This window comes from Dipodomys spectabilis, unplaced genomic scaffold (assembly GCF_019054845.1).
Source record: "Dipodomys spectabilis isolate Male_0828 unplaced genomic scaffold, ASM1905484v1 ptg000363l, whole genome shotgun sequence".
In the NCBI taxonomy this organism is placed as follows: domain Eukaryota; kingdom Metazoa; phylum Chordata; class Mammalia; order Rodentia; family Heteromyidae; genus Dipodomys; species Dipodomys spectabilis.
Window position 1 is genome coordinate 5,919,040 of NW_024871040.1, and position 13,362 is coordinate 5,932,401.

A 13,362-nucleotide genomic window follows, 5' to 3' on the forward strand; every position below is an offset into this window, starting at 1 on the left:
ACCACTGCCTTCTCATTTCTTAGCAGTCCATTGGCTAGTCACTAGCTAGTTACAATATTATGTCCTATACCTGCCTTATCTCTTGTGGTTCTCAGACCTGGCCACGCTTTAGAAACTATTTATGTAATGGCATAAACAACCTCTGGCAGAAGAATCGAATGTCAGCTTCAATAAGGAAGCAGTAACTCCTGCACAAAAGACAAACAGTGGTCTGTTTTTTTTTATTGGTCAGAATAATCCAATCCTGAGTCATGAGTAAAGAAAAACAAAACCCATGAGAAACTCCATGTAAACCACTGAGCCCTACCTGTTTAGGTAAAGCTAATCTCTCTCATCAACTGACTATCAATGGCAAGCCAGACTCAGGCACTAACAGGAAGAAAGACATCATTGCTGCTTCTGACATGATGTGTTGTCAGGAGCCGCTGGCTCACATCTGTAATCCTAGCTACTTAGGAGGCTGAGATCTGAGGATCATGGTTCAAAGCCAGCCCGGACAGAAAAGTTCACAAGACTCTTATCTCCAGTTAAGCAGCAAAAATCCAAAAATGGAGCTGTGGCTCAAGTAGGATAATGCTAGCTTTGAGCAAAAAATGCTCAGGGATAGTATCCAGGCCCTGAGTTCAAGCCCTAGGACTAGCAAAAATTTAAATTAAAAAAAAAAAATCTAGAATGTATTCCCAGAGCTTATATAACAGGCAAATGTCCTAATCATGACTCTACACCACATCACCTCCCTCATGGGCTTCTCTCGAACCCAGAGATTAGACACTGGACCTTCCTCCCATCCCCACTAAATCAGTCCTCTTTACATAAAGAGATAACATTCCAGCTTGATTATAGTCAATAGAAAGAAGCATAGCTATCTAAAAGTGCAATGATTTATCTTGAAAGTAGCATGTTTCTTCTGGTTGTGTGGGGAGGAGAGAAGAGGTTCAGTACAAACTGAAGTGTTAGATGTTACAGGAGGGCACCAAAGTATTAGATGGGGTGCTCTGTTTTCAAAATAATTGAAGTAAGATGGATACCAGTGGCTCATGCTTACAGTCCTAGATACTCAGGAGGCTGAGATCTGAGGATCATAGTTCAAAGCCAGCCATCTAGGAAAGATTGTGAAACTCTTATCTCCAATTAACAAGCAAAAAGTTAGAAGTGGAGGTGTGGCTCAAGTGATAAAGCACTAGCCTTGAGGGAAAAAGCTAAAGGACAGTGATCAGGCCCTGAGTTCAAGCTCAGTACAAGCACAAAATAATAATTAATTAATTAAGTTAAATCTTAAAAACTGCAACTTAATGGCAAAGTCCTGTTCCACTCTAATTCATCAAATCTCCCTTGCATACAGTGGCCCCATACAATAGAATGTGCTACAATAAAGGAATGTTCTAGATCTTCCCTGCCCAATATCTAAGATCTGCAGTGTCACTATCCACAAATAGCTAGTAAGCACTTGGAATGTGGCTATGTGCTCAAGGAAAGCAACTTCTTTTTTATTTTCCATCATTTCAACTTCATTTTCTAATGTAAGCATCTATTGCTACAAATTGCTCTCTTAGTACTATTGTAGCTGCACATGACAACATTTTTAATCTGTGTATACATTCATGTTTATTCAGCTCAGTGAATTTCTTCAGTGCCTTTTAAGAAATTTTCTCTACAGGGCTGGGAATGTGGCTTGGTGGTAGAGTGCTTGCCTAGCATGCATGAAGCCCTGGGTTCAAATCCTCAGTACCACATACACAGAAAAAGCTGGAAGTGGTGCTGTGGCTCAAGTGGTAGAGTGCTAGCCTTGAGCAAAAGAAGCTCAAGGACAGTGCCCAGGCCCTGAGTTCAAGCATCAGGATTGGCAAATAAAAGGAAGAAAAGAAATTTACTCTCCAAGTCACGGGTTATTCAAAACTATATTTTTCATTTTCTAAGAGTTTAGAAATTTTCAAATGCTTTATCTTATTTTTAAGTGTTTTATTCATTTTTAATAAAATGTCTCTAGTTACATGTCAGAAATTATGCCAAGTAAAATAGGTCAAATAAAGCAAAACAAAAAAATCTTTACCTCAAGAAGAGTATATTTAAAGTACTAAAAGAAAAAAGAAATTAAGGATGTACTAGAGATCTGCTGAGCAGAAGACCCATTATCAAGTGTCCAGATGAGAAGAAATAACCATCGCCCAATGCCAACAAGAAAATGGGTCTGTAAAGGAAGTCTTATAGTCAAACATCTCAGGAAAAAAAAAAAAAACTTACCGGCCACCAAACCATACTGCGGCCTGCCAAGAAGAAACCTCCAACAGTTCCTCGGTTAGAAGAAAACATAGCCTGAGGAAGAAAGAATCAAAATTTTAATAGAAAACCAGAAGAGTGACCTTGTCCGGCAAAAGGACACACCTCCCCACACACTGGTTACTTCCTGTAACCCACTCTGTTTTCTGAAACATTTGCACATTCCTCATTTTTCTGGAGACTCAACCACAGTCAGCTCTAAGAGGCAGGGGCCTACAAGGAAACTGAGATTCAAAAGTCTTGAACAATTTGCTGGACAGCTAGCACTGCAATTAGCTTACCATGGGGCTTCAAGCCAATCACTCCACCTAGATCTATTTGCTCATGTGTGAAACAAGGGATAAAATATTTTTATATGCATTCTTACAAGCATATCAAAGTACCTAATAAACTATCACCCTTTTAAAAAGTACTAGATGGGGCTGCATGTGGTGGTATGTATCACCTGTAATCCCAGCTACTGAAAGGCAGAGCCAGGAGGTTTGAGAATCTGAAGCCAATCCCAGGTACATGAGCAAAAGTCTAGCTAAGCAGCAAAAGAACAAAACAAAGGCTGGTAGCATAGCCCAAATGATTATTTGCCTACCATAGATGAGGCCCTGGGTTCAATATCCAGTACCACCACTTCAAAAAAATACTATTTGGTATATTAATTATATCTCTACAAAGCTGACACCAAAAACATGAAAATGGCCAGGTGCTATTTTTCTCATGCCTGTAATCCTAGCTACTTAAGAGGCCAAGATCTGAAGACTGAGGTTAAAGCTAGCCCAGGCAGGAAAATTGGTGAGACTCTTATCTCCAATTAGCCAACAAAAAAACTGTAAGCGGAGCTGTAGCTTAAGTTATAGTGAGCACTAGCCTTGAGAAGAAAAGGATAAGGGACAGCACAAAAGCCCTGAGTTCAAACCCCAGTACAAAAAAAAAAAAAGTGAAAAATGCCATAAGAATGCAAAGGGCTCATATAAATATAACCTAGAGGACCAGACATTCAAACCCAATTCAAAGCTTTTACCCTGAGAGATGGTAGGAACTTTCAGGAATCCTTACTCTGCAATTGATTGTAACTAGTATAAGAGTGTTGGCAGAATGTCAGCCGCTGGAACTGGCTGTCACACAAGAGTGGAGGAGAGGGAGAGAAGTGACACTACACATAGGATCTCTAATGCTGAGAAAGAAAGAAAGAAAGAAAGAAAGAAAGAAAGAAAGAAAGAAAGAAAGAAAGAAAGAAAGAAAGAAAGAAAGAAAGAAAGAAAGAAAGAAAGAAAGAAAGAAAGAAAGAAAGAAAGAAAGAAAGAAAAGAAAAGAAAGAAAGAAAGAAAGAAAGAAAGAAAGAAAGAAAGAAAGAAAGAAAGAAGGGAGGGAGGGAGGAAGGAGGGAAGGAGGGAAGGAGGGAAGGAGGGAAGGAGGGGGGGAAGCAAAGGAAGGATTTTTTCACATGCCACAGGGAGCCACTGAAAATTTGGAAGTAAGAAAAAAATGGCATATATCATTAATACATGATGACCAAAACTTCTCATGGTACTTTTGCCTATCATGGAATTGTTGTCTATCAGCCTGTAGTTTATTCCTGATCCAAGTCATACTCAGGCCCAGACCTAGTGTTCCAGAACAAAATAGGGACAGTGCCTCTGCCTTAGGTCTCTAGCCTTCTTCACCCTTCCTCTCTCTTTGATGCTAGCTAATCTTTAGCAATTGACTACACCGGTCAATTGCAGGCATTCAAGAAGGCTCATGAAAATCATGGATTGGTAATATGACTGTATCAGTTGTGTTTGTATCTTCCAAAGGGATCACAGAAGCTAAAGAACATCACTGATCCAAAGGAATTCACCTCTGATGGTGACATTTCAGGCAATTATAAACACAGCAAACATGTCTGCAACAGGTGGCAGATCTGCTAGAGTTCAGATTGAAGGACACAAAGCAGGAGCTTTCTACATGCAATCAGTCAACAGATATTCTGGGTACCACTGCATCCTAGAAAGCAGGAAGAGCATGTCTCAAGACTTTCTCAACATCTGACAGGGTTGCCCCTTCCTCAGTCTATATTCTGAAAGCTTGTAGTAGTTTTCCTGGGAATAGCAAGATGAACAAAATATCTAAGAAGTAGAAAAGGTATCTAGAGAAGAAACAGAAATAAACCCTAAGAACTCACCCTCTAGCAGTTGGCAGGGGAAAGGTCATACTAAAGTCCAAGAAGGTTGATTAATACCAGTCATGGTTGGAAAGACGGAAAAAGTGGGCTTGGGACCCATATGCAAATATTTCTCAGCTGGTCTTGGTAATGTAAAACTTGGAAAAAGATGTGAGAACAGAGTTTAGAGTGTGAAGCTGGAATAATTCAGGAAAGAGCTTAGGGTCAGGTGCTGGTGGCTCATGTCTATAACCTAGCTACTCAGGAGGCTGAGATCTGAGGAGTCAAGGTTTGAAACCAGCTTGGTTAGGAAAGTCCATTAGACTCTTCTCTCCAATTAACCACCTGAAAACCAGAAGGGGTACTGTGGCTCAAAATGGTAGAGTGCTAGCCTTGATCAGGAAAGTTCCAGGACAGAATCCAGGCTCTAAGTTCAAGCCTCACAATTGACAAAAATAAAGTCTTAGAGTTGGACAAAAGTAAGGAGATGTGAGGATCCAAGTCCAGATCCTCCCTACCCTGAAATGCCACCTTCCTTGTGAACAGTTACCTGAATTCTCCCAGGGAAATCTCCTCTGTGTCCTCCAAGCACAAATAACCTCCCTCCTCTGAACACCCTGAGAACTCCATTTCTACCTTCAAAGCCTTTAGTCTTCTATTGTTGTTGTTTTACTTTGTGTTACCATATTACTATATTTTTAATCGCTAATAAGACCCAGTAAATGCTGGGCACCGGTGGCTCATGCTTGTAATCCTAGCTACTCAGAAGGCTGAGATCTGAGGATCATGGTTCAAAGCCAGCCTGGGCGGAAAAGTCCATGAGACTCTTATCTCCAATTAACCACTAGAAAACTGGAAGTGGTGCTGTGGCTCAAGGGGTAGAGTGCTCGCCTTGAGCTGAAGAGTACAGGGTTAGCACCCAAGCCCAGAGTTCAAGCCCCACGACTGACAACAACAAAAAAAAGACCCAGCAAATGCACCCAGAAAGATGTTGTCTCATGATCAAGAGTGGTACAAAGGAAATTCCAAATCTCCCTCTGTAAATCATGACAGGAGATTCACTTATCCACCCTTGAGCTGGGTGAGAAGGAAATCACAATCGCAAAGAGTAAAGGCTTCCTGTGCTCTTCTTTTGCAGAACTATTGACTCACGATGTTTTTGGAGGTTATTTTTTTTCCTCAGTGAACTAACAAAATCATGGAGCTAAAGGAAGAAATCTCAAACGTCTGTTTAAATGAAGAACCAGTTAAGAAGATGAAGAAATTGAGCCTGCAGAAGATTCGGGTATAGTTGTTTTCTTCCAATATATAAAGTGGGAGAGCCAGGTACCAGTGGCTCACATCTGTAATCCTAGCTAGAGGCTGAGATCAGAGGATCACCATTCAAAGCCAAAGGAAAGCCTGTGAGACTCGTATCTCCAATGAATCACAGAAAAAACTAGCAGTAGTGCTGTTTGTTGTAGCCGAAGTGGTAGAGGGCTAGCCTTGAGCAAAAGGAGCTTAGGAGTAGCACCCAGGCTCATAGTTCAAGGTCCAGGACCAGCATGAATGAATGAATGAATGAATGAATAACAATAAAGGTCATGGGCTGGGAAGGTAGCTCAGTGGTAGAGCGCTTGCCTTGCATGCTCAAAGCCCTGGGTTCGATTCCTCAGCACCACATAAGCAGAAAAAAAAAGCTAGAAGTGGCACTGTGGCTCAAGTGGTAGAGCGCTAGCCTTGAGCTGAAGAGCTGAGGGACAGTGCTCAGGCCCAGAATTCAGGCCCACAACCGGACCCAAAAAAATAAAATAAAATAAAAAATAAAGGTCAGGTCTGAGTTGAGTGCTAGGAAGGACTTCTTGTCAGTCACTGCTGCCTGAAAATGGGAATTGTCCCACTGAAGAAAATTTCTGCTAGATATACTCATGTGAAGTCTGTTCAAAACTGAGTGAAATGACTTTGTCACATGGTTCACAAAAGAGATGTTTGATTTAGGGAATGTGGAAGGGAGGAGAAAGACAGTGACAGAAAGAGTTGAGCCTGGTCATTGTGCACATTTATAGACATATACCAAAATGAAATTAATTAATAAAACTAATTGATGCTAAATTTTAAAAATATAAAAATAAATAAGTGTAAGTGCAGGATGAAGAGAGTTAAAGTCAATAAAACTTCAAGCCTCCATCTTTATGAAGATAGGTAAGGAAAGAAGGAATCTGACATGACTTAGACAGTAACTTGAAGGCAGGGGTAGGAAGAAAGCAAAAGAGAATGTTTTCCAAGGAAAGAGAGAGAGAGAAAGAAAGAAAGAAAGAAGAGGAGGAGGAGAAGGAAGAGGAAGGGAGGAGGAGGGGTGAGGAGGAAGGAAGAGGAGGGAGGAGGAAAGGGGAAAAAGTAGAGGGAGGAGGAGGGGGAAGGAGGAGGCGGAGGGAGAAGAGGGGGAGAAGGAGAGGGGAGGAAGGGGGGAAGCGGGAGGGGGAGGGGGGAGGGACAGAGGGAGGGGAAGGAAGAGGGGAAGGAGGAGAGGAAGAAGGAGAGGAAGAAGAAGAAGAAGAAGAAGAAGAAGAAGAAGAAGAAGAAGAAGAAGAAGAAGAAGAAGACGAAGAAGAAGAAGAAGAAGAAGAAGAAGAAGAAGAGGAAGAGGAAGAGGAAGAGGAAGAGGAAGAGGAGGAGGAGAGGAGGAGGAGGAGGAGGAGGAGGAGGAGGAGGAGGAGGAGGAGGAGGAGGAGGAGGCAGCTAGTAGTACACACCTGTAATCTTAGCTACTCAGGAGGCTGAGATCTGAGGATTGCAGTTTGAAGCCAGCCTGAGCAGACAAATGTAAGAGACTCTTATCTCCAATTAGCCAGCAAAAATCCAGAAGTAGAGCTCAAATAGTAGAGCATCAAACTTGAGTAAAAAGCCAAGTGAAAGCACAAGGCCCTGAGTTCAAAACCACATAACCCCCAAAAAAGGCAAAAATGATGACTATTGCCAGTTGCTGGTGGTTCATGCCTGTAATCCTAGCTACTCAGGAGACTGAGATCTAGGGATCACCATTCAAAGCTAACCCAGGCAGAAAAGTTCCCATGGGATTATCTCCAATTAACACTTAAAAACTGGAAGTAGAGCTGTGGCTCGAAGTGGTAGAGCGCTAGCCTTCAGCAAACGAGCTCAGGATGAGTGCCCAGGCCCTGAGTTCAAGCCCCACAACTGACAAAATACAAGAAAAAGAAAGAAAACCAGGGGTCAAATTCCCTGGGCTCTAGTACCAGGATATCTATTGCAAAATCTAAAGCAAATCCCAACCACTCAGGGTTTTAATTTTGTCATCTATTAAATAGAGACTTGCATTCTTATCTTCCCTGTCTTGTGGCATTGTGTGAAGATGCTGACTGCTTATTGCTTTTGCCCATTTTACTTAAAATAACAACAATTATTCAGACTCTATATCATACCCTGTTCATTGTTTTGTATTTTTGTGTCAGTACTGGGACTTGAACTCAGGGCCCCACATTCTTGCTTTATTTTTTTCTCAAGGTAGACAGTCTAACACTTTAGCCACATCAACTTTTGCTGTTTAATTGGAGATAAGATTCTCAGACTTTTCTGTTCAGGATAGCTTTAAACTGTGATCTTCAGATCTCAGCCTCCTAAGTAGCTAAGACTGAAGACAGACATGAGCTACCAGAACCAGGCAGCAATAGTTTTTGTTGTTGTTGTTGCTGCTGTTTGTTTGTTTGTGAGTTTTAATTCCTAGAGTTCACAAAACACTTGTTTAACCATCTCTGAAAATTCTCATAACATCCTTGGCAAGTCCTAAGAATAGAAGTGATGGTGCCCAACCTAAGTCACAATTGGGTAAACTGAGGCTGCAGAAAGTGACTACATCTCTTGGTTTAAACTATGTGAAAGCTGTTATTAAATGTAAGTTGTCTTGCCAGCGGCCATGTTAGCTCACACCTGTAATCCCAGCTAGTCAAAAGGCTGAGATCTAAGGATCACAGTTCAAAGCCAGCCCAGGCAGGAAACTCTGTGAGACTCTTATCTCCAATAAACCACTCAGAAAACCAGAAGTGGTGCTGTGGCTCAAGTGGCAGAGTACCAGCCTTGAGCACAAAAGCTCAGAGACAGTAAGTACCCAGGCCTTGAGCTCAAGACCAGAAAGAGAGAGAGAGAGAGAGAGAGCACAAAAAAGAGGGAGGGAGACAGAAGGCAAGTAGTCTTGTTCCTAGATGAACATTTTCCACCATGTCAGGAAAGCTGAGAATACTGATGGAATTGGTGGAATACTTCAATACTTCCACATCATTTTATCCTTGAAAACAAGCTCCAGGCCATGGAAGGGTTAAGGTCCACCATCCTCTGCTCTAAGCGTAGAGTTCAATGCACCAGCTGGCTGTGCCAGCAACCTGTCTGCCTGCCATTCCCCCCTCCAGGACAGCCCCTGGAATATTCACACCTGTTTTCTAGTGGTTGGGTGTGCCACTATCTGTCATTAATGAGCGTTCCAAGTCCCCAGTAACTGAGAACAAGTTTCTCAGGTTTGTTATGTCCCAAGTCTCAAGGAAGACATAGACACTTTCCTCTCCTCTCCTCTCCGCCCTCCCCCCTCTTTCCTTCCCCACCCTTCCCTGCACCTGGCCATCCTCAAGTCTTCCTTCTCCTAGTACTCCACCCAGTTTCCCCATCTTTTAACTCCAGTGGATGGGTCAGCCTTCAGCAGTAGCTGGATGCGTAATCTGCATTCTCCATAAATGGGGTGAGGCTGGGAGTTTGTGGCTCCATTGTTCCTTCTCTCCCATGGGAAATGGGCTTTCTATGAAGGTTCCCAAAGGGACCATCCCTGTGGTTCAAACCTGCCTCCATCCCTTCCTCTTTCTCCCCTTGGATGCAATCTTCTGCCTGCCGGTCAGCCCCCCCACCCCTGCTCTCCAGATCCCCTGGGGCCTTCCTGGCAGGCTCCCCTCAGCACCCTTAACTCTTCTGTTCACCTTTGCTTGTCCCCCTGCAAAAATAATACCACTTCTGGCCCAGCGCTGGTGGCTCATGCCTGTAATCCTAGCTTTTCAGGAGGCTGAGATCTGAGGATCAGGTTCAAAGCCAGCCTGGGCAGGAATGTCCAGAAGATTCTTATCTCCAATTAACTCAAAGTGGTAGAGCTCTAGCCTTGAGCTAAAAAAAAAAAGCTCAAGGACAGCAAGTGTCCAGGCCCTGAGTTGAAACCCCACAAATAATAATAATAATAATAATAGCAACAACAACAACCGTTCCTTCCCCCTATACCCTTAGCCTCCTCTCCTCTTTCCCAAGGCATTCCCACACTCCCTCTCTGCACAAGCCATTAATGCGTTACAGTTCAGCCAGGCTACAGCTTCTCCCTGCTGCCCCCCTCCCCTCATCCCACCCGGGGACCCTCACCCCGCACATACCCATAGTCCCACAGCCATCACCACCAAGAAGTAGATGACGATCACGGAGATGTCGGCGGCATTGCGGATGCGCTCGTGGGTCGGGATAGGTGCAGGGGTGGCCGTGGGGCTCCAGGTGCTGCTGTCCATGGCGGAGATGGTGGAGATAGGTCCCTCCCGGTCCGTCCACCCCGACAAACAAGCTCCTTACACAGCCTCCCCGGGGGGGGGGGGGGGGAAGGGAAGGAGGGAACTCCAGGACAACAGGTAAGAGCTGCAAGGCTGCGCTGCAGCTGCAGCTTCAGGAGCAGAAGGAGGAGCCGGGCAGAGTGGTGAGAGGTGGCAGGGGCCGGGCAGGTAAAGGTTGAGCCTGCCAGCGGGGAGGGGCCTGCCAGGGGGTGGTGCCGACCTGGTACAAAGGCCCCGCTGTGCTCCCAAAGCCCTGTCAAAGGCTCCCACCTGGGGCAGAGAGGGAATAGCCCTTCAGAGAGAGGTCCTCCAGGGGCCCAGACAGTTGTCAGTCACTTGTCATCTGTCTCTAAAAGGAGTAAACGGCCCATGTTCTTGATCTCTGATGCAGAAACGAAATTCAGCACCATCTCTTTTTTTCTATCTTTTTTAATTTGTTTTATTTCATTTGTTTTATTTCATCTGTTTTATGTAAGTTAGGTAATGAGTACATTTCTTTTTGAACAGTCTTACCTCCTCCTTCATTTTCTCCGGCTTCCACACACACACACACCCTTCCTTCCCCAAGTTGTAAAGTTCATTTCCAACATAGTGTCTGGTGAGTGTCACTGTTGAATTGGTTCACCCTTTTATTCTACCATTTCTCTGATTCCCATTCCATTCCCCCAAGTCAGGCTGATATATAAGACAAAGGTTACAGAAATCAAAAACAGTGACAACAGGGAATAAGCCAAAGGAAACAAAAGGAGGAACAAAGAAATAACTGCAAACAGTGCAATAAAAAAGCCTCTTGTTTCTATTTTTTGGAATTCATTTCGATAAGCATCGTTTTATATGGTCATAGGCACATAGCTATTGAGCCACTATGATCCTCTCCTAAGAATATTCTCCTTTGTTCTCACTGTGCAAATGCTTAGAAGCTGTTTAATTAATCATGTTCAAGTGTATTTGTCTTTTCCTATCCACTGGATTAACTTGCAGATTTATAGACATGTTCTGGTTATTATAAATGAGTGAAACCATACAGCCAATGTTTCTTTGGGTCCGCTTACTTTGCTTAATATGTCTTTCCATTTCCTTATGAATGCAGCAATGCCATTTTTTCTGATGGAAGCATGGAAGTCCATTGTGTATGATACCATCTTTTCTTGATCCCTTTGTCCACTGAGGGGTATCTGGGTTGATTGCATACCTTAGCTATAGTAAATAATTCAGCACAATCTTTTTTTTTTTTTCTGGGTCCGGTCGTGGAGGCTGAACTCTGGGCCTAGGCACTGTCCCTCAGCTCTTCAGCTCAAGGCTAGCGCTCTACCACTTGAGCCTCAGTGCCACTTCTGGCTTTTTTTCTTTTTGCTTATGTGGTGCAGAGGAATCGAACCCAGGGCCTCGAGCATGCAAGGCAAGCGCTCTACCACTGAGCCACCTTCCCAGCCCTCAGCACAATCTTGTAGCCACCCATCTACCTACAATCTTATCCCAGCCTAAAGCCACAGCCCCCCCCCACCCACCAGAGGATTGTTACCCACTTCACACCACACTCTGGAAGGCAGAGGAAGAAACTAGGACTAGGGGAAATGGGGGCTCATTCGGAGACTACAGAAAACCCTACCCCCTTCCAGATCTTTCACTTTTCCATATCTGTGGGTGCTGCTTTCACAAGATTCAATAATTAATGGAAAATATTCACACAGAGAGGGGAAATAGCTTCTATCTGTCCTGAACAAATATAGAGTTTTTTCTTTGTTATTCCTAAAACAATATAGTACAACAGCTGTTTCCATGCCCTCTACATTGTATTAGGTATTATAAGTAACCTAAAGATGACTGAAAAAACACAGGGAGGTATACATGAGTTATGTACATTTATATGTGAATATTATTTTCTATATAAGAGGTCTGAACATCTGCAAAATCAATCTCCCTTAGATACCAAGAGATAACTGGTCTTTGAGTTCCTTCTAAAACACACAGGAAGCATGAGCATGGTAGTTTGTGCCTATAATTCCAGCACTCTGAAGGCTGAGACAGGACTTCAAAGCCAGCTTGGGATACATGACAAGACCTTGTCTCAAAAACCAAAAGTGCTTTGTACAACTACTTAATAATTAAAATTCTACTTTTTTTCAAAATAAAAACTTTAAAACCAAAATAAATAAAGATTAAACTTTAATTTTAAAAATAGAGCATGTTAAAAAAGGGGGGGGGGGGAGACACTTGAGGATTTCTTCCAAGAAGTTTATCATATTCCAATGCTTTCTTCTCACTTATCCTACCCATCTGGAAACACATATCTGTGCCAGAAGCCAGGCTCTCAGTTGATGGGGGAGGCGTTACTCCACCCAAGGTCACACAGTAAGCAAGTGGCAGCATTGGCCCTGGATCTCTAGCCACAGCAGTCTTCAGGCTAGGATTGAGGGGATGTTCTCAGGGTCTGGAGGTTACAGAGTTCTGGGACAGGAGATCCTTGCTTTGATGAGGTGCAGGGAGGGATGGGATGAGATAAGCCCCTCCTACCCCTCACCAACAACAGCCATGGTCCAGATGGGAGCATGCCTTCCCCTCGCTGCCTCTGAGGTCAGCTTCCCCAGTCCATCATTAACCCTCGGCTCTTCCACTGAGGCTGCAAAGAGTCATTCCAACAGCAACCATGTAAGCTTTCCTTTTCCCTCTCTCATTCCCCAGGACCAGCATCCCACCTGCCAGGAAAGACCAAACAGTGCTTCTTTGTTGTTGGTGGTGGTGGTGGTCTGCTGTGGGGCTTGGACTCAAGGCCTGAGTACTGCCCCTGAGCTTTTCTGCTCAAGGTTAGCACTCTACTGCTTGAGCCACAACACCACTTCCAGTTTTCTGTAGTTAAATGGATAAGAGTTACATGGACTTTCCTGGCCAGGCTGGCTTCAAACCATGAGCTTCAGATCTCAGCCTGCAGAGTAGCTAGGATTACAGGTGTGAGCTACCAGCACCCAGCTTCCATGAGATTCTTAGTTCTGTTTAACCATCAAAAAAAACTGTGGCTCCAGCCAGGCGCTGGTGGCTCACGCCTGTCATCCTAGCTACTCAGGAGGCTGAGATCTGAGGATCATGGTTCAAAGCCAGCCCGGGCAGGAAAGTCCGTGAGACTCTTATCTCCAATAAAACACTGGAAAACTTGAAGTGGCACTGTGGCTCAAGTGGTAGAGCACTCGCCTTGAGCTGAAGAGCACAGGGACAGCACCCAGGTCCAGAGTTCAAGCCCCACAACCGACAAAAAACAACAACAACAACAAAAAAAAAATCTGTGGCTCCATGGCAAAGCATGAGCCTTGAGCAAAAAAAAAAAAAAAGCTTAGGGACAGTTGCTCAGGCCCTGAGTTCAAGCCCTAGGATCAACATAAAATGAAAAAAATA

At 43.8% G+C, this 13,362-nt stretch overlaps 1 protein-coding gene across 1 annotated transcript in view; it reads right to left on the bottom strand.

Moving 5' to 3' along the window:
* The window catches only part of Slc5a1 (solute carrier family 5 member 1), a 62,762-nt gene extending 52,652 nt beyond the window's left edge, over positions 1 to 10,110 (bottom strand). Inside the window, exons 1-2 of the mRNA XM_042666313.1 lie at positions 9,808 to 10,110; positions 2,242 to 2,313 (exon numbers count right to left, since the gene is read on the bottom strand). Of these exons, the coding sequence (XP_042522247.1) occupies positions 2,242 to 2,313; positions 9,808 to 9,936 (201 nt within the window). The 5' untranslated portion in view covers positions 9,937 to 10,110. The remainder of the gene's footprint in view (positions 1 to 2,241; positions 2,314 to 9,807) is intronic.
* Between the last annotated feature and the right edge of the window lie 3,252 nt (positions 10,111 to 13,362).